The 22,238-nt window shown below is 38.0% G+C and overlaps 1 protein-coding gene across 1 annotated transcript in view; it reads right to left on the bottom strand.

The window, feature by feature from the left end:
* Window positions 1–2,557: 2,557 nt before the first annotated feature.
* Window positions 2,558–22,238, bottom strand: part of LOC149265976 (protein SUPPRESSOR OF GENE SILENCING 3 homolog) — a 66,933-nt gene continuing 47,252 nt past the window's right edge. Inside the window, exons 3-5 of the mRNA XM_089429909.1 lie at window positions 4,030–4,324; window positions 3,036–3,280; window positions 2,558–2,878 (exon numbers count right to left, since the gene is read on the bottom strand). Of these exons, the coding sequence (XP_089286035.1) occupies window positions 2,738–2,878; window positions 3,036–3,280; window positions 4,030–4,324 (681 nt within the window). The 3' untranslated portion in view covers window positions 2,558–2,737. The remainder of the gene's footprint in view (window positions 2,879–3,035; window positions 3,281–4,029; window positions 4,325–22,238) is intronic.

Here is a 22,238-nt window from a genome sequence, read left to right on the forward strand (position 1 = left end):
ATCTTGGGTTCCCATTTCCCATATAATTTCTAGAATAAGGACTTCATTTCATGAACCCAAATCGACCCAGTTTTTCCAGCAGGTGAGTGGAGATGGAAACCTAAAATGGGTACTTGAACCTTGATTTTGGGTTCTCCAGGGGCACACCATCCAGAAAAAAATATTTTTCAATTTTAAGAAAATCCCAAAGATGCAAGGATAGGGTAGATCCTACCATAGAACCCTATTTGTTCACCTGCCTCACACTGTCATGCGCTCTAAGAGTCAAAACACATACCCTCTCATATTTACCATTTCATTTCCAATAATGAAGGGCGAAATAGTAAGGCATTGAAAGGAGTTAACAAATCAACAGTGAAAGGATTTTGGTGCTCTATTCTTGCTAAAGCTTTATGAGAAATGATATACAGTGAAGTGGTTTGAATATAGTGTGTAGAATTTTCTCTACCAATCAGCTAGCTCACTGATATCATGTAGAAATTTCACCTGCAAATCAAACTGATATATGCAATGTACTAAATCATAATACTAGATCTACATCTACCATAAAATTTGCAGAAGCTTAATTGAACATGAGCAACATCAATCATGAACGGATATAACTAAGAATGAGAAGTAATCAACCATAACAAAAAAGATATAACCTAGGGAAAGCACCATCCTAAAACCCCATCTTTGTATTATCAATCAAGTGGAAATCCTCAACAACATACAAAAAGAATCAGCTCAAAAGCTATCCTGCTCTCTATGTACTCTGATGATGTGTCTCATGGACTATGTAGGCCTCTATATATAGGCTCCACAAGTCCTCCAAGCCCCTATTTCCTTGCGCAGTTTTGATTGGGGTCCAATTACATAACATGTGTGAATTGGACAAATCATAATTGTTGTCACCTTAGATCCAACTATGCAGTACTAGAAGGAATAATATTCCTTCCTCATGTAAGGAATATTCACTAGGAATATCCTAGAAACTCATCTGATCTCAACTGGGTCTCTATCTGAATTGCCATGCATCAGTTATTCATGAGTGAATACTCAGCTATATGAAAATACCAGTTGTCACATGCATGCAAGCATCAACAAACTGAATCTCATTAATTTAACATCTTGTTAAATTAATCTAATTGGACTTGATTAAGTTAAACTAAGTCAACTAATCCTCTCAATATAGAACTCATCCTTAATTCCTCAATCAATGGAGCAAATCAAGGACACATTCCCCAATCAGTGGAGAATTATTGCATGTTCTCACAAAGACTTCAAGTTTGATTTTCTTTAACTAATTAACTCAAACTGAATTAATTAATTATTTTCCAAACTGCTGTTAATATCAAATTCGAATTTTACTTCCTATTTCTAGTCGAGGGACTGACTAAAATAGGAACACTGCACTGCTAAAAATAGAACTTCTACTTTTAGCACTTCCATTTTTCATTCCCTGTTGCCCAATCCATGCGCAAATTGCTATTTTTAGCACTTCTATTTTTAGCAATTTCTTGTTGCCAATTTTCAACATAGTGTGGAATATGTACATGCCACTTTATCTTAACTTTTTAAGAATGAGGAGTCTAGATTTATTAATGCTAAATTTCAATTTTCAAATGATAATGATCAAGTCATTTGTTCAATATTTTTCTAATCATTGTATGTTTGTTAAAAAATTCAATGAAGCAATGTGCATGTTTTTGTTGTTATTTGCTCAAAATGATATTATGCAATGTGTCATTTCTCAAAATTTTAACTTTTTATAATATTTTCATATGCATATAATGTACCCCTAGCCCTGAGGAACTAAGTCCCCTATTCCAAAATGTGTTGTCCTTGTCTTTGAACACAAGTACTCATGCAACTAAGGTGTATAGCTTTGGTATGGACTTCAAATTGTTGATGTTATTTCACAGTTAAAAATTTTGATTAAATTTTGTCTTTCTAAATATAAATCTCTTTAAAACTTTATAATAAATACAAAATTTATATTCATTTTTAATATATACATATTATTTATCAATTTTATACTAAAAATTTAAAAACATTATCCATTATGTTAAATACTTTTATTTATTTTTAATCTCTTTAAAATATCATGTTCACACATAAGCCCATGTCATTATTGCATAATAAACAAAAATCACAGGATGACAATATGTAAAAAAAAAACAAAACTAATAACATTGCCACCAAATAACTCTTGTATTATAATTATTAATAATTACATTTTGCTTATTTTTTATTATATTATAAAAAATAATAATACATATCCAAAATAATTTAAAAAAAATATTATCTTACCCATAATTCATATCCAAGTATTTTTTCATATATATATATATAATTCTAAATTCTTATGTTTAAATATCTCACAATTTCACAATTGTTTATCTCAAATAAAAACATTAAATATTTAGTAACCTTGCCTTTTTCAAAAAAATATTAATCTATTATTAATTAAATTTGTTATTAAAAAAAATTATTTCCAATATTTAATAATAAAAAATTAAATTATTTCCCATATTTAATAATAAAAGATTAATTTTCATCGATCTCATCGACACTATGAAATATTAATAACTTCCAATTTTTTTAACATTTCTTAAACTAAGAACAGCCATCCGAGCCACAACTACTTACAGGATAGTTGATCTAAACCAAAGAGCAGGCAAGTAAAATCACAAAGACTAAATTCTATGTGAAAACATCCCTATTATGTTTTGTAAACTTAATTATATTCAGAAAGCTAGAAGGCTTTGATAATAGAAATGGCTCCCACTTCTGCAGCAGTCAACTCCTTCATCTTCTCCATCTCCTTATCTCTTTTCTCAGCCTCTGCCATAAGCTCGTCAATCTGTTGTTTATAGATACGTTCCAAATGGTCCAGCTGTTCAGAAATTTCAATCAAAAAACCAAAACCATATCAGTCCTGCAACCTTAATTTTTTAACTTCATTAACAGTAAGGGAACTCTAAAATAATTTATTTAACTTCATTAACAGTAGGGAACTCTAAAATAATTTATCTCAAAATGTAAAAGCATACCCCTTTCTTCCATTCATCAAATTTCTCTGTAACCTTGCCAATTATAATTTTCACTTCACTCTTTTGAATCTCAAGCCTTTCAGCCATTGTGTCCACAGTCTCTTCCAAACTTTTAGTGACTGCTTTGTCTTCAACCATTTTAGCCTGTAGCCAATCAAGTTTTTCACTGTCCTCCTTCATTTTCATCACAGGCTCTATAACCTTAGATTTATATGACAACATATCATATTTCGTCTTTCCATTGCCTGGTCAGCAAACATTAAATTTTAATTTTAGTAATTGAAATTCAGTTTTTTTTATTTTGATTATAGATTCTGAAAATATTTTAGAATTAAACACTAAAATAAACTCAATAGTTTAACGTGGTTTTTCAAAAGGGAGGGGCTAGTTTCCAAGCAGAAGCATTATAGGGCCCTTTTTTTATTACATTATATACATATCAAACAAGCTGATAACTGTCACATTGAAACCATCATATCAACCGGAACCGGAATAATCGCCATGGAACAGCATATGCTGCAGCGCAGCCACACGAAGGAGGTTCGCGGGTGGGGTGCGAATTAGCCAACTACCCCGTCCACTGAGCCATGCACTCATGGCAGATCCTGCGAGTTAGCCAACTACCCCGTCCACTGAGCCATGCACTTATGGCAGATCCTATTTCCACCTCTATTGTAAATTTAATGCGCTTGACATGCGGGGGCGATAGCCACATACAACGCCCGCGGTGATGACTATCGCCCCCTAGACATCACGGGGCGTGTTGCATGTGGCTATCGCCCCGCATGTCAGCCTGCATTAAATTTACAATAGAGGGAGAAATAGGATCCGCCATACACTCATATGCTAATAATTTAACGTAGTTTGTATCCAGTAAATTTCAAAATATTTCCAAAACCTAAAATAAATTTAAATTCAACACTAAAATCTAAAAATTAAATATTTAGCTAAATACAAATTGCAAAAACATTTTAACAACAAAAATATTAGATACCCATGTGTTTGTTGAAGTTTTCCATGTCCTCCTTCTTTGCCATGTAGCCATATAATATACGTTTTGCACCAGGAGGCTGAGTCAGCGTTCCACGTCGTTCCCAATCAGCTCGACCTCTTCCTTCTTTCGAGAAATCCTTGTGTAAACGGTCTGCCTCCAAGTAGCCAACTGCGGAATCCTCAAAAACCAGCAGACTGATGCCACGGTGGCCCTTTGGACCGTAGGCTTGTCTTGCCTTGATGGGTTTATATCCTTTGAAATGTGCCAACAGTTCTTTGTTTCCCATGCCAGCGCTCTGGAAAACAGAGTTACAAACAGAGTCGTAAATTTCAGCCCAGGGCATTCTCAAAAGTGTATTTATGAGTTTTCAACCCATATTAAACGTTAAAATATATTACCAAAATATGAATATAGATTTGGAATACTGCAGATCTTGGAATGCAAAGTAGGAAACCATTATATGTAAAAATATCATTTTAGTAGAGGAGAAAACTATTAGATTGTTTTGAGTGGATATGGTTATTTTTAAAATATCTTATAAAGAGAGTAATAAGGTATTATTAAATATTAAAAATGGAAGTTTTTTATATATAAAAATTTCAATTACATGTTATATATATATATGAAATAAAAATAAAAATAAATGGTAAGTTTGTTATGATTAATTTTTATCATTAAGGAGTGTTTTAACCGAACACCCAATTATATCAAGGAATGCCTTAACAGAACACCCTATCATTGTCTATCCAAGATTCATAAACAGAATTTTAAAATTTAAATTAAACAAATTTAAAAATATTTCTATTTCTATTTTTTTCCAAAATTATTTATGTTTCTATTTATATAAGTAATAAACCCTTAGTTAAAATGTAAATTTGTGTGATACATCCCTTGGCTGACCCATAATTAAAGATTTTGTAAGATGTTTGGGACAAGTAATGGTGAAGGTTATGTAGTGAGATTTTGATAGAATTATTAAAATGGAGATGGGGTATTTTGTATGATAAATTTATATTTTTGGATAGTATTTTATTTTATGATGTTATTATGTTTAACTGTTTTTAATAGATTATATATGTAGGGATATATTTCTTTATTATTATGTTTTAATATTTCAATCATTTAAATAATAAAATATAGTGTAGAAGCTTTTTCAATTTATAAATTTCATTTTATTTTTTTATTTTTTTAATTATAAAAAAAGAAATTGAATTGTTCTAGGTGTTGGAATAGTAGACTTAATTTTAATTAAAGACACATTGTAAGTTGGTGGGAGAGTTTCAAATTTGAAATTTGTACAAACAATAACATATGGATGTCTAAAAATTTGGAAAATAATTATAATGAAGACCAAAGGAGGGCAACTAAAAATATTTGATTGTAGTTTGGTGAGGATGCTAAGGAAATCATGAATGTATAAAAGTAGAATTGTATATTAAATTATGGATCTTCAAAGATCATTCTATATTACTTTGGGAATGATGGAGGCTTTGTAACATCCCTGACCCTAGTTGGGAAATGCTACAAACTCAACTACAATCAGTAACTGCCATTTCTCAGTGGAAGCCTCAAAACCCTAGTACATACTCCAAACCCTAGCTCATTTACAAAGCCCCCTATGACCATACCATCCCATGGCTGGTCCTCTGTAATCACTTAGTACATTGTATATCTATCAAATTAGTTGTACTAATTCTGTCGTGGTGAATGCACCTATAGTTGGCATTAATTCATTAAATTATAAAATGCATAATATCATGCAATACCCAACCATTATGTACCATGAAATAATTAGCCATTTAATCACGCATTTAACCAACAATTATACACATGTATTGTCCCAAATACGTTTTTTTGTAGAAAATATCTTTGAAAAATTAAGTAGTCAATTTAAATAACAATTTGCACACATTTGACCGTAAAATTAACAACAAAACTAGAATATATGATTTGCAACTAAAGAATAAACAAGAAAAACATGAAGAAGAACTCAACCTTATTTTATTAATTTAGATAGTACATGCAAATACTGGAAATGGCTGAGAGAATGACCTCCCACAAATATCTGCTACAAGCTGAACTGAGCCTCCAAAATATGAACTGAAATTCTGGATGAATTCTCCAAGGAGAGAGATGGATTCTCACCCACTCTCATTGAATCATATGAGGGTTTTCGTCTTGGGGCTACAACTAACACTAGGAACTCTCAATTCTCCAAACGTCTCGACAAGAAGAATACACAACTCCAAGATGTCCAAAATGATCTCCTCGTCCTCCTTTTAAAGACTCCATAGATAGATCTCCAAGCGTCTAGAAGCATATTATTTTATTATTTTATTATTATTCTAGAAGTTCCTCCATTGACTCTATCTTAAGTGACTTTTTGATTTTATTTTATTTCACTTAAGTCACTTTTGGCCTTTTTCCTCCAGTTAATTATTTCCCCCCCTTTTAATTAAATGACTAATTAAAGTCATTTTTAAAATGGAAAAATGGTAAATCACCCACTATATTGTCTCCAACCATTGAAAGTCACTTTTAAGCATCACATCGTGTAGTATTCTCGTTATGGTTCCAATGAGCTATTACGCTAAGGTATTCCATCAAATATTCCTCTCAGAATGCTGCCTCAAGCTTAATTAATTAAATCAGGCCCAATAACAACCTTGTTTTATGAAAGTTGTTGGAATGCAAGGTAACAAAAGGCAAGTTGTGCGGATCATGGAATATGCCAAGTGAAAGCCATCGGATCTCGTAAAAACTCCTTAAAAATCCTCTGAAACCCCTAATGATGTAATCCTACTACTACGACCTCGCCATCACATGCTCTGAAAACCCATCCTAGTTGTACTATAGAGGAAAATAAAAATGGGGACATGAAAAATACTCCTGCCCCAAGATTTCTTGCCCTCAAGCAATTTGTACCTGTTCACTGCAGAGGCTTAAGTAAATTAATACCAGGATCCCATATGAACCACTTGACCACATCATGCCTCCATGCAATCCAAACATGAATGGATCCCCTAATACCTAGATCCCAGGCCCATCTCTAACTCAAGTTACCATTAGTGGATCCACCTGGATCCGAAAGCCACCATGGCCAATCATCATCGCCCATACCCCATGGCTCTAGGTGTGCTCAGTGTCTGGTCGTAGATGTTTCTCCACCAATAGAATACCAACTCATCACCTCTCTCCAATCCAACCCCTGGCATAAACCAAGGTCAATCCCACTGTGTTGATGTTGGGCTAGTGCTACTAGAATACTAATGAACAGTCAATCCACATCCCATGGTCGACTGAAACATGTAGTATCCATCACACCTAAGGACCCATGTTACACTATGTCGTTGAATACAAATATTGTTCCATCAATAGGATACCAAATCATGATCTCTCACCAATCCATCCTGTGGGAAGGATTGGATGTATGGACACCTGTCTATGGTACAAGTCCATTATGCTGCATTGTGCCCAACTCATGTAGCTCTGTTTGGTTAATCTACAAGATATGTCTAGGGGACCTTGTTCCTCTCCCCATAATGGACCAAAGCGACTAAATTGTGCTGCAAGCCCTATGTATTTACTCCTAGAGAGGTATGTTGCCTTAAACTACCATAGCTCTACTAGTTTCTTATGCATCTATATGCTCTTCATCAATGGCTCATCCAAAAGATGCCTGCTAATCCTCCTCTATCATGGGCTCCACCTGAGCCTCCAATTGGCTCTCCAATAATGTCTCATCATGCACATTGTGCACATCATCCTCCTCAACTAATTCATGTCGCACCATATGTTGCTCATGTTGAATCGTCACATGTGACTTGTCTCTATTAATGTCTCCCATGGGGTCTACCGACTGCTCATCATACACAGGCATACATATTCGGCATGTTGTCAACAACTCCACATGACTGCTCATGCTACTTAAAGGCATCCTTGTATGAACCCATGGACTCGGGAGAATCCATATCTTGAAAATCATAAGGAACCTTCTCCTACTCTACCTCTACCATCTCCTTCACATCACTCAAGAATGAGTGGTCTAGTCCCCAAGTTTCCTTGGAGATGAAGCAAAGGCCCTTCCTCCTCAACTCATTCTTGCTACATGGTTGGTCACTACAAATCCTTCATGAATTATCTTGGGTCAATCATCCCCTAAATATTTTTATGTTTTTCTTTACCAACCTTTCGGCTAGCTCGTAAGTAGTAGGTGAGAACAACTATTCCTTCCTCCAAATGGCCAACAACCTAAACTGCAACCTCCTGCAAATGGCATCATCGCCTTCCATACATGAGGACAAAATGGACTGCATGTGTGTTATGACTATTTCAAGATGATGTTTCCTAATGTTGAAGAAGCATGAGAACATTTGTAGAATCAAGTCATCACATTCCAGCTCAAACATGAGGTCGTAATATCTAAACATGTCCATGAACTTTAGAATCTCTAGCTTCTTCCCAAAGGTTGGACCCTCACTATTATACAAGTTTTGAAAGGTATCCACTATCAACTTGAAGACTCTCCTCATAATGTCATCATTGTAAGGGGGTATAGGTGTGTTCAACATCATAATGCTACTGAGACAAGAGGAAACTGGAAGTTTGACCCCTTCACAAGGGTGCTCCAAAAGTTTATGTTGGACTAAGGTGAGCATGGCTAGTTTTAGAGCCCAAATCAAGCTCTCCCCATTTGACCGGTCCACCTTGGAAATGAGGGAAGAAAGTTCTTCCAATTTGAAAAGGGATTTTATTGTAAACCCCATGAATCTCAAATATATCCCAAGTGTAAATATTTTGGGTTCCAACTCATGTTCTTCTTGTGGCTGCTCTTGTTGTAGCATAGTAAGTATTCCCTTGGAAAAGGATCTGTTGATTGCTACTGCTAATTTATCAAGGGAATTTATGAAGGTTTGATCCATTTTTTCTAGTTCAATACTGAGAAGTGTAGCAAGCTATTTTATACATGACTTGACTGACAAACTACCTAAATCACAACCTTTTACAAGCCCAATAAGACACCTCATTGGAAATATATTGGCTCAGACTCAACCATACAAATACTCAACAACATATTAAGCTCACTTTCTCTCTTTGTTCTTCGTAAATTCTATTAACATCATACAATAACACAGAAAATGATACAAGCAGCCTTACTCTTGTTATGACAACACACATATGGACTCAACAATTAATGATACTCTTTCAACACACTCAGTGGTAGCATACAACTCCCTTCACTGACAAAAATACTAACACAAATCATACTTCAACTTCAATACATCTCATCAGCATTGTAGCTCAGCCATACCATCAGTGCCTCAACAAAATTCTGTATTAAACTCTACTACAACCATCTCCAACTGCTTATAATCATACTCACAACTAATCTCTGCTTACACAACCAGTAACGATCTGCCTTAGACCTTCAATATATTGGCCTTGGCCTTCATATATTCACTCAGAAATTGGCAATTTTGAGCCTCTAGCTCAGCCACTAGAAGCAATCTTCAGATTCCAGGCTCCTTGGAAGAAACAATATCCCCTCCAGAAACAAATAATAGAAGTCAACCAAGAGAAGCCGAAATTGATCAATTAGGAAGAAGTGTCTCTGACCAAACATACACACCTAGATTGCTCTAGGCAGGGGAAATGCCCTCTTCATCGATCACAACAGGATATCCTCTATTTTTGCTTACAATATTCTGCAATTGCACTCAGGGCACAACTTTAGAACTTGAAGAGAACAACTTAAAATGTAGGAAATGACAACTTTAGTAACTTTATTTGCTAAAAAATGCACACTTCTTAACTATAAATAACATATTCTTCCAAATACTAGGGATTCGATCTTCAAATGGTGATCCATCAGTGATGCTTTTTATTTTAAATAGATCATTTCTCCTGAAAATTTGTCTCAACCTACATAAGGGACTAATGATGACTCATGACCTATGCAAATCAATGATATTGACCATCAATAGTGGGAAAATTTCATTCTTAATCTTTCAATGAATTTGATTGTCTTTTCACGTGCAATTCGGCCACCTTTTGCACAACACCCTTGCCATGCACTAAGTCTCGATCTCCCTACGTTGATTAGCTCCCATGAATATGCTACACAAAACACTGTTATAATATTGCAGACTAGTCTGTTTGGCAATCATTACAATTATTAGCTCCCTACACATAAAAAATGGCGGCTCCTTCTCGTACTTTCATGTATGCCAGTCAGTGTAACAACTATTTAAGCCATTCGATTCATAATTCACGATTACAACCTTAACTTTTGGAAATGGTGGTTGCTTACACATATATAATAGAAGAAAGTCTTTGATTCCTCTGCACCTTCGTTACATGTTGGAACTGATCACCATAATGTAACTCCATGCACATGCAATGATCTCTCCTTACAACGACGCCCATAATGCAACTTTGCATAGATTATAAGGTGGCCCTACATCAATCCCTTTAATGTAGCTTCGTAATCGATATGGTCGCAATGTTTATGGTCCTCCAATAAAAATTCCACGATCAATCTATTGATTTCACTCCTCCACTTGCCACACTCATACTAGAATTAGGGCCACTGCTTTGCCAGACATAACTTAGCCTAGAACAAAATGGTTTGTTGTCCACAATTTGGTCACCCAACTGAATATTTAACCTTAATGTGACGTAAATTTTGATTTTATTTTTGACTTCATGAGTGGCCTACTACGTAATCCACGTTGTCTAGACTCACTTCGTATTCACTGACTGTAGCAGAGTGAATGTGTTGAAAATGTAGCAAGAAAATATCAGTTTGACTTTGCCTTGGTCAAAATAGAGAAATTCGAATTTGTATTTCAGCAGAAATATTGGAGGTATTTAACTGAGGCGACATGGCCCTTGTCACTCTATTGACTCAGTTAATTCAAGTTGGGGAAGCTTGAGTTCACTTCAGTATGTTTCATTTCTAATTTGTAGCAATCTATTTCAGTTAATTTGAGTTATTGTTAATTTAAGTAATTCTAACTACCAAAAGAACTAATGGATGTCATGATCTGGAAGTGGAACTTCAACCACACTCAATGATCAACCAATTAACTGATCAATCAACCCAAAATAATTGTTGCATGCAGAGAATTCGAGTTACCCAGTTGAGATGAAGATTCCAAGGCAATGTACTATCAATTGTAGTATATTCCAATGTGTACAGGTGGTGCATGCAATTAGAGGAAGGACCCTAGAGAATTGTGTAATCCAATAGTGGGAAATTCCTAAATAATAGGAGAAAATTTACTAAGGGAACAATGCGAGGAAATGGGAGGTCTTGGCTAGTTGAATTGTTTATTGATTAAACATTCAAGTACCACATTAATTGTCAACCTGGGAAAGTCTTTTTATTCCAAAGGCTACCGCGTACTGTATGTACTTAATTCTAAAAGCATTAAAAAGCTGTAGTATACGTAATTCTTACGCTAAGTTATCAGTACAGCTGAAATGAAAGCAGTTAATTAAGATTACAAATCTGAAAATTAAAATGATGGATGCTCTGCTGGCAGAGGATCAGGACCCTATCCTCCAGGTGAGGACGTTCAGCACCTGCCCCTGTAACCAGATTTCTAACACACACTGCACTCTAATTCACCGGTGAAATATCCTTGCACAACTTCAAGCAATGAATGAAACAGAGTACTAGCACAATGGAAATACCAGAGGTAATGCTACAGAATCCAAACAGAGTACCAGCGGAAAGAAACTATCACACACTTGACAGAAAAGTAAATGGGTGAATCTTGTGAGGAAGGTGGGCCCAGTCCCTCTCACAAGATTCCCCAGAACACAAAGGCTAGATTAAGTGCTCAGAATAATCTTCTATTCATCTGCCAAAAGATTCAAGTACAATAAAGTTCAAACTTGCTGATGTCTCTCAAAATCTCCCTTACAGATTACACATTAACCCCCTTCTAATGTAGATGTCTCCTCTTTATAGAGGAGACATCTATTACAACAGATTATTACAGTTCATTCGGTTAACCCATTCTATCAAAAATAAGAGTTACAGACCGCTGTTACAACAGTATAACAACATATTCTTTCTTAGGTTCTGGATGTTACACAGCTGGTAACTGTCTTCGACCGTCTTCTTGGGATCTTCGCATTCCTTAGCCATTTCCCCATGTTGTTCTTGATTTAAGCAATGGTAACTGTGTTCTACCCGCTTTAGATAGCTGCAGATCGTGCCACGTCAACGTTCTTCAGATAGTTGCCGGTTGTTATTCCCAGTTGTTGCAAAATAGCCTGCTTTAGATAGTTGTTGTTGCTGACTGTAGCAACTGCGTAGTTGCTGCTTCTGGTGTTGCAGCAACTGCGTAGTTGCTGTTTCTGGTGTTGCAGCAACTGCGTGGTTGCTGTTTCTGGTGTTACAGCAACTATAAATTATAACTCCTGCAGGCTTAAGACAATTACTTGGCAACTTAGTCAGCTTTTCAAAGATAAATATAAAGATACTCACGAATATGCAATGAACAATTAAACATATAGATATGCGGAAAGTCACTTCGTACCTTGGGGTGATTAAGTCATTATGTAATCAAAGCTTACAACTTATGACTGAAAAGGATAATATTAAGGCAAAAATATAAGGTCAAAATAGGTCAATTCTGAGTCCTAACATCCCCCCCAACTGAAGAGATTGCATGTCCCCATGCAATGCCTACTCTGAGTCTGAGTCGGAGTACTGGGATGAACAATGTAGATTACTGAGACAATAGTTATAGGAAGTGGCATCAAACTTCTTCCTGAATCCACAGGCAGTCTGTATTTGCCTCCATGCTGCTGCTTCTTCCCTGCTGGACAATCCAAACTGTCCTTTATATTGTTCACCAGACAGCCATAAAAGTGGAAATCTAAATCTGTAACCCATCCAATTTTCAGCACAGTGCTGCATGCAATTAACATAATGAGGTACCCTTGAGAGTGCCACCTGCAAATTAGGTGGATTATAAGGGTGATATTCCTGCCTCTCCTTGGGGCAGTTTTCCCAAAACAGTTTGTTTGCCTTGACAGCCAAGGATGCCTTAGTCTTTACATAATGCTGACAGTCTTTCAGGACCATTGCTTGCAGTTGCTTAACATGGTCCTTCATTTCAGGATCACTTACCATTCTCAGGTGTTGTGCAATAAAGGTGGCTGCGTTCTGCGGTTCAACTCTAATCCACAGAAGACAATTCTGTTCATTATGTTGAGCTGAAGCAAAGGCGTTCTTCCATGTAAGTTGATTAGCTAAAAAGGAGATAAAGGCTCTCAGCTGTATGTCGCCGACTACAGGTATCATATTCATATTTCTTTCTTCGGACATGGCTTCATTATGGAGATAGAGCTCGCATAACAAATGTTGATCATTTTTAGGTGCCTCTGCAAAGGTTTGCATAAACTACTCTGACGTAACTACTTGATGAGGTCTACCTTCTTTGACAGCCTTTATCTACAAAAATGTGAGTCTTTCCCTCAGAAATGTTGCATAATTAAAAGAGGGTTTCCTTGTAGTAAGTAGTCTTTGGAACAATTCAAACATCTGGGTCAATCTGGCTTTGAGTTCCTTGATTTCTTTATATTGGGCTCTGCACTGCTCAAGTGCTTACCAATTATTGTATGCATGACTAAACCAGATCCCTTTTTGCTGTTGGAATGCCTTGCCTTGCGACTGCTCATATTCCCTCCACCACTGTCCCTTTAATGCTTCAAAACTATCTATTTCTGTGCATACATCAGTAACGGAGGGAAGCTCTGTCTGTGTAAAGGCATCCACAAGGATAACCTGCTCTGTAGGAATAATCTGGGATGATCCAACATCTTTTTCTTCATTTCTGGCTAGTGTCTCTTCTTCCTGTTGTACTGATTCATTTTGTTCCATGGTGACTTGGGTGGGCCGGGGTGAGTCTGTGCCTTTTTCCTCATTTCCTTCTTCTTCTTCTTTTTCCTGATTTTCTTCTTCTTCTTCTTTTTCCTGATTTTCTTCTTCTTCTTCTTTTTCCTGATTTTCTTCTTCTTCTTCTTTTTCCTGATTTTCTTCTTCTTCTTCTGCTTCCTTGGCAATTTGAATAGAGCTGGGTGAGTCCAATTTTTCTTCATTTCCTCCTGAAACTATTTCTTTTTCCTCCATAACAGTTTGGGTAGGCCGGGGTGAGTCTATACCTTTTTCCTGATTTTCTTCTTCTTCTTCTCGTTCCATGACACTTTGAGTGGGCCGAGATGAGTCTGTGTTTTCTTCTGCATTTCCTGATTCTTGTGTAACTACTTCTTCCATAGCAATTTGGGTAGGCCGGGGTGAATCTGTATTCTCCTCTTTCTCATTCCTTGTTTCTTCCTGCATAGTTTCTGGGGAACTTGCTGGTTCTTGTGTGTCAGCAAGCCCTTCTGCTTGTTCTTGCGCAATCTCTGGAGAACTTACTGGTTCTTGTGTAGCAGTAAGTTCTTCTGTTCGGACCTGTGCAGTTTCTGGGGAACTTACTGGTTCTTGTGTGTCAGTAAGCCCTTCAGCTTGGTCTTGTGCAGTTTCTGGGGAACTTACTGGTTCTTGTGTGTCAGTAAGTTCTTCAGTTTGGTCCTGCATCTTCTCTGGAGAGCCTGTTGGTTCTTATGTAACAACAGGTTCTTCTGTCTGCACTTCTTCTGGAGTACCTGTTGGTTCTTGTGTAACAACAGGTTCTTTTATGTCAGGAGAGGATTGTGGCATTTACGTCCGTGTAACAGCAGCCTCTTTTGTTTCATCAACAACATCAGATGCTTCCTTCATTGGCTCTGCCACTACCTTATATCCTGCCTGAGTGTATATTTCACCACAATTGGTACACACATATTCATTATCCTTACTTTTCTCTGCTGCAGACGCTACTCGTGCTAAAACATGCAGGCTGAATTCATTCTGATATGCTTCCTTAACCCTTATTATTTCCTCCTGATAGTCCTGAATCTGAGATTTCAGGAATTCAATTTCTTCCTGTAGGGCAGGTATGGTAGGCTGGTCCTGCGGAGCAGTAGATTCCAATGGAGGCAGAGGTTGTGTTTCATCATTCTGATCAGTATTCCCCACAGGTGGTTCTTGTGTGTCACCTGGGGTAGTGGTTGTTTCTTGTGTTGCAGCCACTTGGTCACTATTATCTTGGGTGTCAGCAGCTGGTTCTTGTGTGTCAGCTGCCTTAAAGTATGATGTCACGAAGCTATGAACACTCTGCATCTCAGCTTCCGAGGGTGAGGGAGAGGAGTTTTGAGGACTGGTGGGAGTGCGGGTCCTTATAGTGATGGGCGGTGAACTGGGGGAATTAGGAGATTTAGCTGCTACCAATGACCGAGTTCTTCTCTTTGGTAGAGAAGCAGGGAATTCAGGCGTTTTTCTCTTTAGGCTAGCTTTCTTTAGGATGGGGACAGTAGTCAGAGTAGCAGGTGCCTTAGCTGAAACCCTGGTTCTCCTTCTTTTCACTGGGGTTTTCTTTTCCTGCTACCTTTTTCGTTTAAGCAGGGTAATGGGGATATTGTCATCGGAATCATCAGTAGAAATACCAAGTATGGGAATGGAAGGATTGGTTCCTTTGGGAGATGGGGTTGTTCTTGTGGCATTCTCAGCAACTTGCGGGGGTGTTTGCTGGATTTGTTCAGGAATGTGCTCTGCTTGCTGAGGGTTTTCCAGAGGGATTTGTTCAGGCATATCCTCCGTTTGCTGAGGAAGTTCTTCATCTTGCTGAGGTATGTCCTCAGCTTGGTGAAGAATTTCCTCTTCTTGGTGAGGAATTTCATGTTCTGGCTGTGGAATTTGTGCCTCTTGATGGGGATTAATGGGGGGTGGAGGGTTATTTAGAGCGAGGGCTCTATTAATCAGCAATTGGGCTAAGCGGTGGTGTTTTAAGGAAACTAGTGGATGCTTCGCTTTCACAGCATAACGTGACATATTTTGGAGACAACCCAATAGATAATATGGCATGTTTATTAACTGACCATTTCTCAAATGATTTAACAGGACGAAATCGTGCTGGTAAATTACCTGGTAGCGGCCTTCGCACGTCAGATATTGCTTGACAAATTCAGCGACTTTTGGCCACGGTTGAGGTAACGACCGAAGTGCTACGCCTCTGCCTTTGGGCTCTACCTGCTCGCCTGGTCGGAGAAAATCCTGCTGCGCATTAAGAATCAGGTGCTTTCTGCTGAACCACCGTGTGCCATTAGCTGGTAGCCCGGTAACTTCGGCTATGATTTCCTCCGTGACTGGAACTTGAATTCCCTAGACGACAGAGAATCCTTCTGTTAAATTGCATGCGAATTCAAGGACTTTCTGCTCGTCAAAGTCCGGAAGTCTCCCGAAGTACTCTATCCATCCCGCTTGCAAGAAAATTTGATAAATCTCCGGAAAGAGTTCAAGGACTACTGTCGTGCCAGGCTCATGTGTAATGAGGGTTCCTCCCATAGCTGTTGTTTCAGTAACTTTCAGAGTTCAGAGCCGAGCTTCCAATTTCAGTTCAGAGTAGAACATCGCAAATGGTAACATGCCGTGATAGGGTGGCTTTTACATATTACCGGGAGAGTTAAGGGTGGCGGTAGTTGGCGTGGTATGTCATTATGAGAGTTGCTTTGGTAATCCCCCCCTCCTACGTGTCAATGATATGATTGGAAGTACAATGATTTGATAGTCCTATCAACTTCTCCGCATTATCTATTATTTAATGTCCATACATAATCATGCGTACCTTCGTATTTTACCTTTTTGATTGCTGCGTCAAAAAGTCTTGTCTTGTCTTGTGCTGGATCATAATGATTACCGCGGATCTACAAGCATGGGAATACCGGTGATTTGTAATGATAATGACGGGAAGTGATAGTAGGGTGCTGTAATCATCACAAGAAGTGGTATATTTTATCAAAATTTGTTCCTTGGGGCTGAAGTGGTAAGACTGGCATTTTCGTACATGAAGGAATTTGCTGGGAAAGATATTTCGTGATCGGGAAGTGATGTTGTAGCACTGGGATTGGTTTTGCAGCCACGGAAAATTGCTGATGTGGCAACAGGGAATGATGTGAGACGTTTGTAAAGACGGGAATTGTGCTGGAGCAATAGGAATGGTGTTGCAGCAACGGGAGTGGTGTTGCAGCGACGGGGAATGGTGTTGCAACAATGGGAGTGGTGTTGCAGCGACGGGGAATGGTGTTGCAGCAACAGGGAAATGGTGTTGCAACAACAGGAGTTTCGAGTCCGCAAAGTAATTCCTTTGAAACTTTTGTTCTCAGCTACTTCCCAGGCTAAAATCTGCAAAATACTGAAATGTAATATCGCAATCCTTAGCAGGATTTATTAGTTTCTTAAAAAAAAGAATATCTAACCTAAAAAAAAAATTACATAAATAATAGAAACTCAAGTGCTTTGAGGGACAGCAAGTTCCCCTGGAAAAGAATACTATTTTATTGCCATGCAAGTGGCTTTAAAATCCTCTTTGGAAACCGGCCGCTGATATAACCGAAGTCGGTAGCCATTCACTAACAGTGGTGTTCTGCTTCCATCAATTGTTAAAAGTCTGACTGTTCCATTTGGAAAAACAGCATCCACTTCATACGGCCCTAACCACCTTGTTCTTAGCTTCCCTTGAAAATTCTCGAAACGGGAATCATAAAGTAAAGCCCAGTTACCTTTCTGGAACTGCTTTTTCTTGATGGTTCTGTCATGCCATCTGCTCCTTTGTTGCTGTATCATAGTTGTTTGATGGACGGCATCCAGTCTTTTCTCATCCAATTCCTGAAGCTGCTGCAACCTGGCTGTCTGTGCATCAGTTAAATCAAGGTTAACAGCCAAAGCAGTTCTTAAGGTTTTAATCTCAAACTCTACAGGGAAAATAAAATTCTTTCCAAAAACTAATTCATAGGGTGAAAAGCCTGTTGTATTTCTCCAAGTGGTTCTATAGGCCCATAGAGCCTCGGACAACCTCTGAAACCAGTCTCTTCTATTCTCCTTTATCGTTTTTGTTAAGATGGCTTCTATGACCTTGTTGGTACTTTCCGCCTACCCATTTGCTTGGGGGTGGTATGGTGTGGTCATTTTATGCTTGATATGATATTTTTGGAGCGTATTTTTGAAGCCATGAGAATTAAAAGGAGGTCCTCCATCAGTGACTAATTCTTTGGGTAGTCCAAATCTAACAAAGATTTCTTCAAATAAGAATGTTAGTACCGCTTCTTCATTAGCTTTAATGAGTGTTTTGGCCTCTACCCATTTAGTCATGTAATCCGTGCATACTAATATATAGACTCTTTGATTAGATGGAGGATTAATGGGACCTATGAAATCTAATGCCCATTTCTCAAAAGGTTCAAGAGTTACCTGGGGATTAAGTGGCATTTCATCCCTATGGTTAGGCTGGCCCATTCTTTGACAGCTGTCACAAGCCTTCACATATTTTCTAGCATCTTTAAAAAGTGATGGCCAATAATAACCCATTCTAAGTACCTTGTGTGCTGTTCTTTTGTCTGCAAAATGTCCTCCACAAGGGCCATCGTGACAAGCTTTTAGTATATCATAAATCTCGTCTTCCCCAATGCATCTCCGAATTTCTTGATCTATTCCTGTGTGGAACAGACACCCGCTTATCCAGCTGTACCTAGCACTTTGCTGGATGATCTTTCTTCTTTCCCTGTGTGATAGGTGTGATGGTAATTTTCCTGCAACTAGATAATTGGCAATGTCTGCATACCAAGGTGAGTGAGCAGATACTGCAAATAAATACTCATCAGGAAAAGAATCATGTACTGGAGCATATTCATCAGTTTTTAAACGAGAAAGGAAATCAGCAACTACATTTTCTTTACTTGGCCTATCTACAATTGTGATGTCAAATTCCTGCAACAGTAATAACCATCTGGTGACTCGGGCATTTGTAACTGATTTATTCATTAAATACTTAATGGCCGAGTGATCAATATGCACAAAGGTAGTGTAGCCAGTAATATAATGTCTAAATTTGTTGATAACATAAATAACTGCTAGAAATTCCTTCTCAGTAACTGTGTAATTTAGCTCAGCTGGTGTCATGTTCTTGCTGATAAAATAGATGGCATAGGGGAGACTGTTTTCTTCCTGACCCAGGACAGCTCCAATTGTCGTGTCTGAGGCATCAGAGGAGATATGAAAGGGTAATGCCCAATCAGGTCCTCTCAAAATGGGAGTTGCGGACAACTGATGTTTAAGTTTATTGAATGCATTTTCACAATCATCAGTCTACTTAAATTCAGCATTTTTCATTAACAACACAAATAGAGGAGAAGCTATTTTGGAAAAATCCTTAATGAATCTTCTATAATATCCGGCATGTCCTAGAAAGCTTCTTACATCAGTTTGTGTTTTGGGGATAGGGAGGTTCTGAATTACCTGTATTTTAGATGGATCGACTTGAATTCCTAAAAATGAAACAAAGTGACCCAATACAATACCTTGATTCATCATCATATGGCACTTTTCAGTGCTTAAAGTAAGGTGTGCTTCTATACACCGCTTAAGTACTTTTTCAAGATTTTGCAGTGCATCCTCAAAGGTCACTCCATAGGGAGTAAAGTCATCCATAAATATTTCCAATGAATCATTTAACATATCAGAAAAGATCCCTATTACCGCTCTTTGAAATGTTGCTGGAGCGTTACACAACCCAAATGGAAGTACTCTGTAAGCAAAGGTCCCCCATGGGCTAGTAAATGTGGTTTTGTCCTGGTCCTGGGGTGCAATCTTAATCTGATTGTACCCGCTAAACCCATCCAAGAATGAAAAGAATTTCTTACCTGCTAAATTATCCAATACCTGATCAATAAATGGTAAAGGGAAATGGTCTTTTTGGGTGGCTTTATTCAATGCTCTGTAATCCACACATACTCTCCATTTCCCATTTTTCTTGGGTACAATTACAAGTGGGGAGACCCACTCACTATCAGATATGGGGTATATAAATCCTGCATTCAAGAGTTTTTGAAGTTCCTCCTTCACAATTTCTCTAAGGTTGGGGTTCATTCTTTGCTGGGGTTGGCAGACTGGCCGGGATCTCTCCTTAATATAAATACGGTGAGTGCATAGTTCAGGGGAGATTCCTTTCATGTCTGTGTAGTCCCATGCAAATGCCTCTTTATTTTCTTGGAGTAACTTTATTAATTGTTGTTTTTCATTATCAGTCAAATCAGGATTTATATTTAATGTTTTGCCAGGTTCAATTTCAATTGTTGTACTTTTGGAAGGGCTGCCTACTGCTGTCTGAAATAAGTTTTCATCTTTCATGTTCTGCTGGGATTCAGATTCTAAGATTGTAGCGAAGTGATTATATGTTTCAGGGCTGACCGAAGAGGGTTCAGAAATAAAGCTGCTGATTAATTCATCTTCGGTAGAGTCCTTAAAAGTCAAGGCGTGTCCAATAGTTAATATAGGTTGGGTCTCTTCATCCTCATAGTCTACCCATATAGAATTGTCATTATTAATCATGGGTGTAGCATGAGGATAGAGGGTAAGTTGTTTGGTTTCCTGTCCATTAGAGATGGTCATTGATCCAGATCTACAGCTAATGAAAGCATCTGTTGTAGCCAACCAAGGTCTCCCTAGAATCAACGGATGACCCCCCAACTTTGTTTTAGTTTGTAACACCACAAAGTCAACCGGGTAATTCCAGGATTCTACAGAGATTATAAGATCTTCAATGACCCCTTCAGGTTTAATCGTAGAACGGTCAGCCAACTCCAAGATAGTTGGAGTTTCCCTGATAAGGTTCTTTAACTAGAGCAATTGTGCTGTTTCGAGTGTCATAATGTTTATTGCAGCTCCTAAATCTACTAGGACTTTAGAGATAAAGGTTTTTCCGACCTGGACTGTTACTGTAGGGTGACCAGGGTCACCATACTTCACAGGATAATATTTTTCGGTCATTAAAGCTGTTAATTCTCCCATCACATGAACTGTGAGGGGATCCTTAGCCTTTCTTCCAGGCTTTTTTATACAAATGTCTCTAATAGTTCTAGCATAAATAGGAACATCCCTTAATGCTTGCAATAATGGGATTTTAACATACAAGTTCTGTAGCTCTCCTAAAAGGTTAAAGGTAGGTTGTTCAGGTGTTTTAGTGAGAGCCACCCGTTCAAGGAATGGCGGATCTATTGTTTGATCATTATTATTAGGTGCTGATTCTGCTGTTTCAGCATTATTGTTAGCTGGTTTCTCTTTTCTAGCTTCTTCTTTGTCAGAGTCAGTAATATCATCTATAATGGGTTCAACAATTCTCTCTGAGTGAAGATGAATATCATTACATTGCAGGGGAGAGACAAGCTGATTTTGAATGTCAATAACTTGCAGGGCTTTATTATTTGGATTGGGGTTAGGTTGCACAGGCAGCTATGGTCTCATTGCCTGGTTATTCGGAGGAGTATTGGATGGTAAGGAAAGAGACTGTTGTTGTTGAGGAAATGGTATCTGTTGGGCTGCCCAGTTTGGATTCCATTGATTAAAATACGGTTGCTGGGGAGCCCAAGGATTCCATATAGTAGGATCAGGAAAAGGAAGATTTGGTTGCTGCATAAGTGGAAAATTCATTGTATTAAAGGGTGGGTACTGCATTTTGTTCATGGGTGGGTAGTTTGTTTGAAAAGGAGAGTTATTATTCCAACGATTGAATGCTGTGTTAGAGCTCATACCTTGTCTTTGTGGCCATTGCCTCCTCTGTGTCATCAGGTACACTGCTTCAACCTCTTCTTCGGTTGACTGCAGTGCTGCTTTGATTCCAGGTAGAGAGGGGCATTGCTGTGTTTCATGGTCCTTCTCGCAGATTGTGCAGATAGGTATCTTATCCAGTGGGCATTCTCTGAGTGGGTGTTTTTCTCTGCATTTGGAACAGAAAATGGCTAGAGCAGCTTCTGCTTCCGCCTGTTTCTTCTTCACCTGCAGAGCATCAATTTGTGAAGCAAAAGAGCTTAACATCTCAGTTTTAAATTCTTCTAATAAATTACCTATTTCAGCTCTTGTTGCTCCTCCACTGGCTGACTTCTGAACTCTTGAATATGCATTATCTCTGCTTTTTGATCTGCCTACTGCTCCCCTTGAACATCTCATGCAGAGATTAATAATTTCATCAAAGGGTTCTTTGGAAATGTCCCCTTTTCCAAGCATGTTCAACATGTCCAGGCAGTCATCTCTTACCCCTTTCAGCAATATTGTTTTCAAA

This window comes from Pinus tabuliformis, chromosome 6 (assembly GCF_031772625.1).
Source record: "Pinus tabuliformis cultivar Carrire ecotype Pingquan chromosome 6, CPIR1, whole genome shotgun sequence".
Taxonomy (NCBI): Eukaryota; Viridiplantae; Streptophyta; class Pinopsida; order Pinales; family Pinaceae; genus Pinus; species Pinus tabuliformis.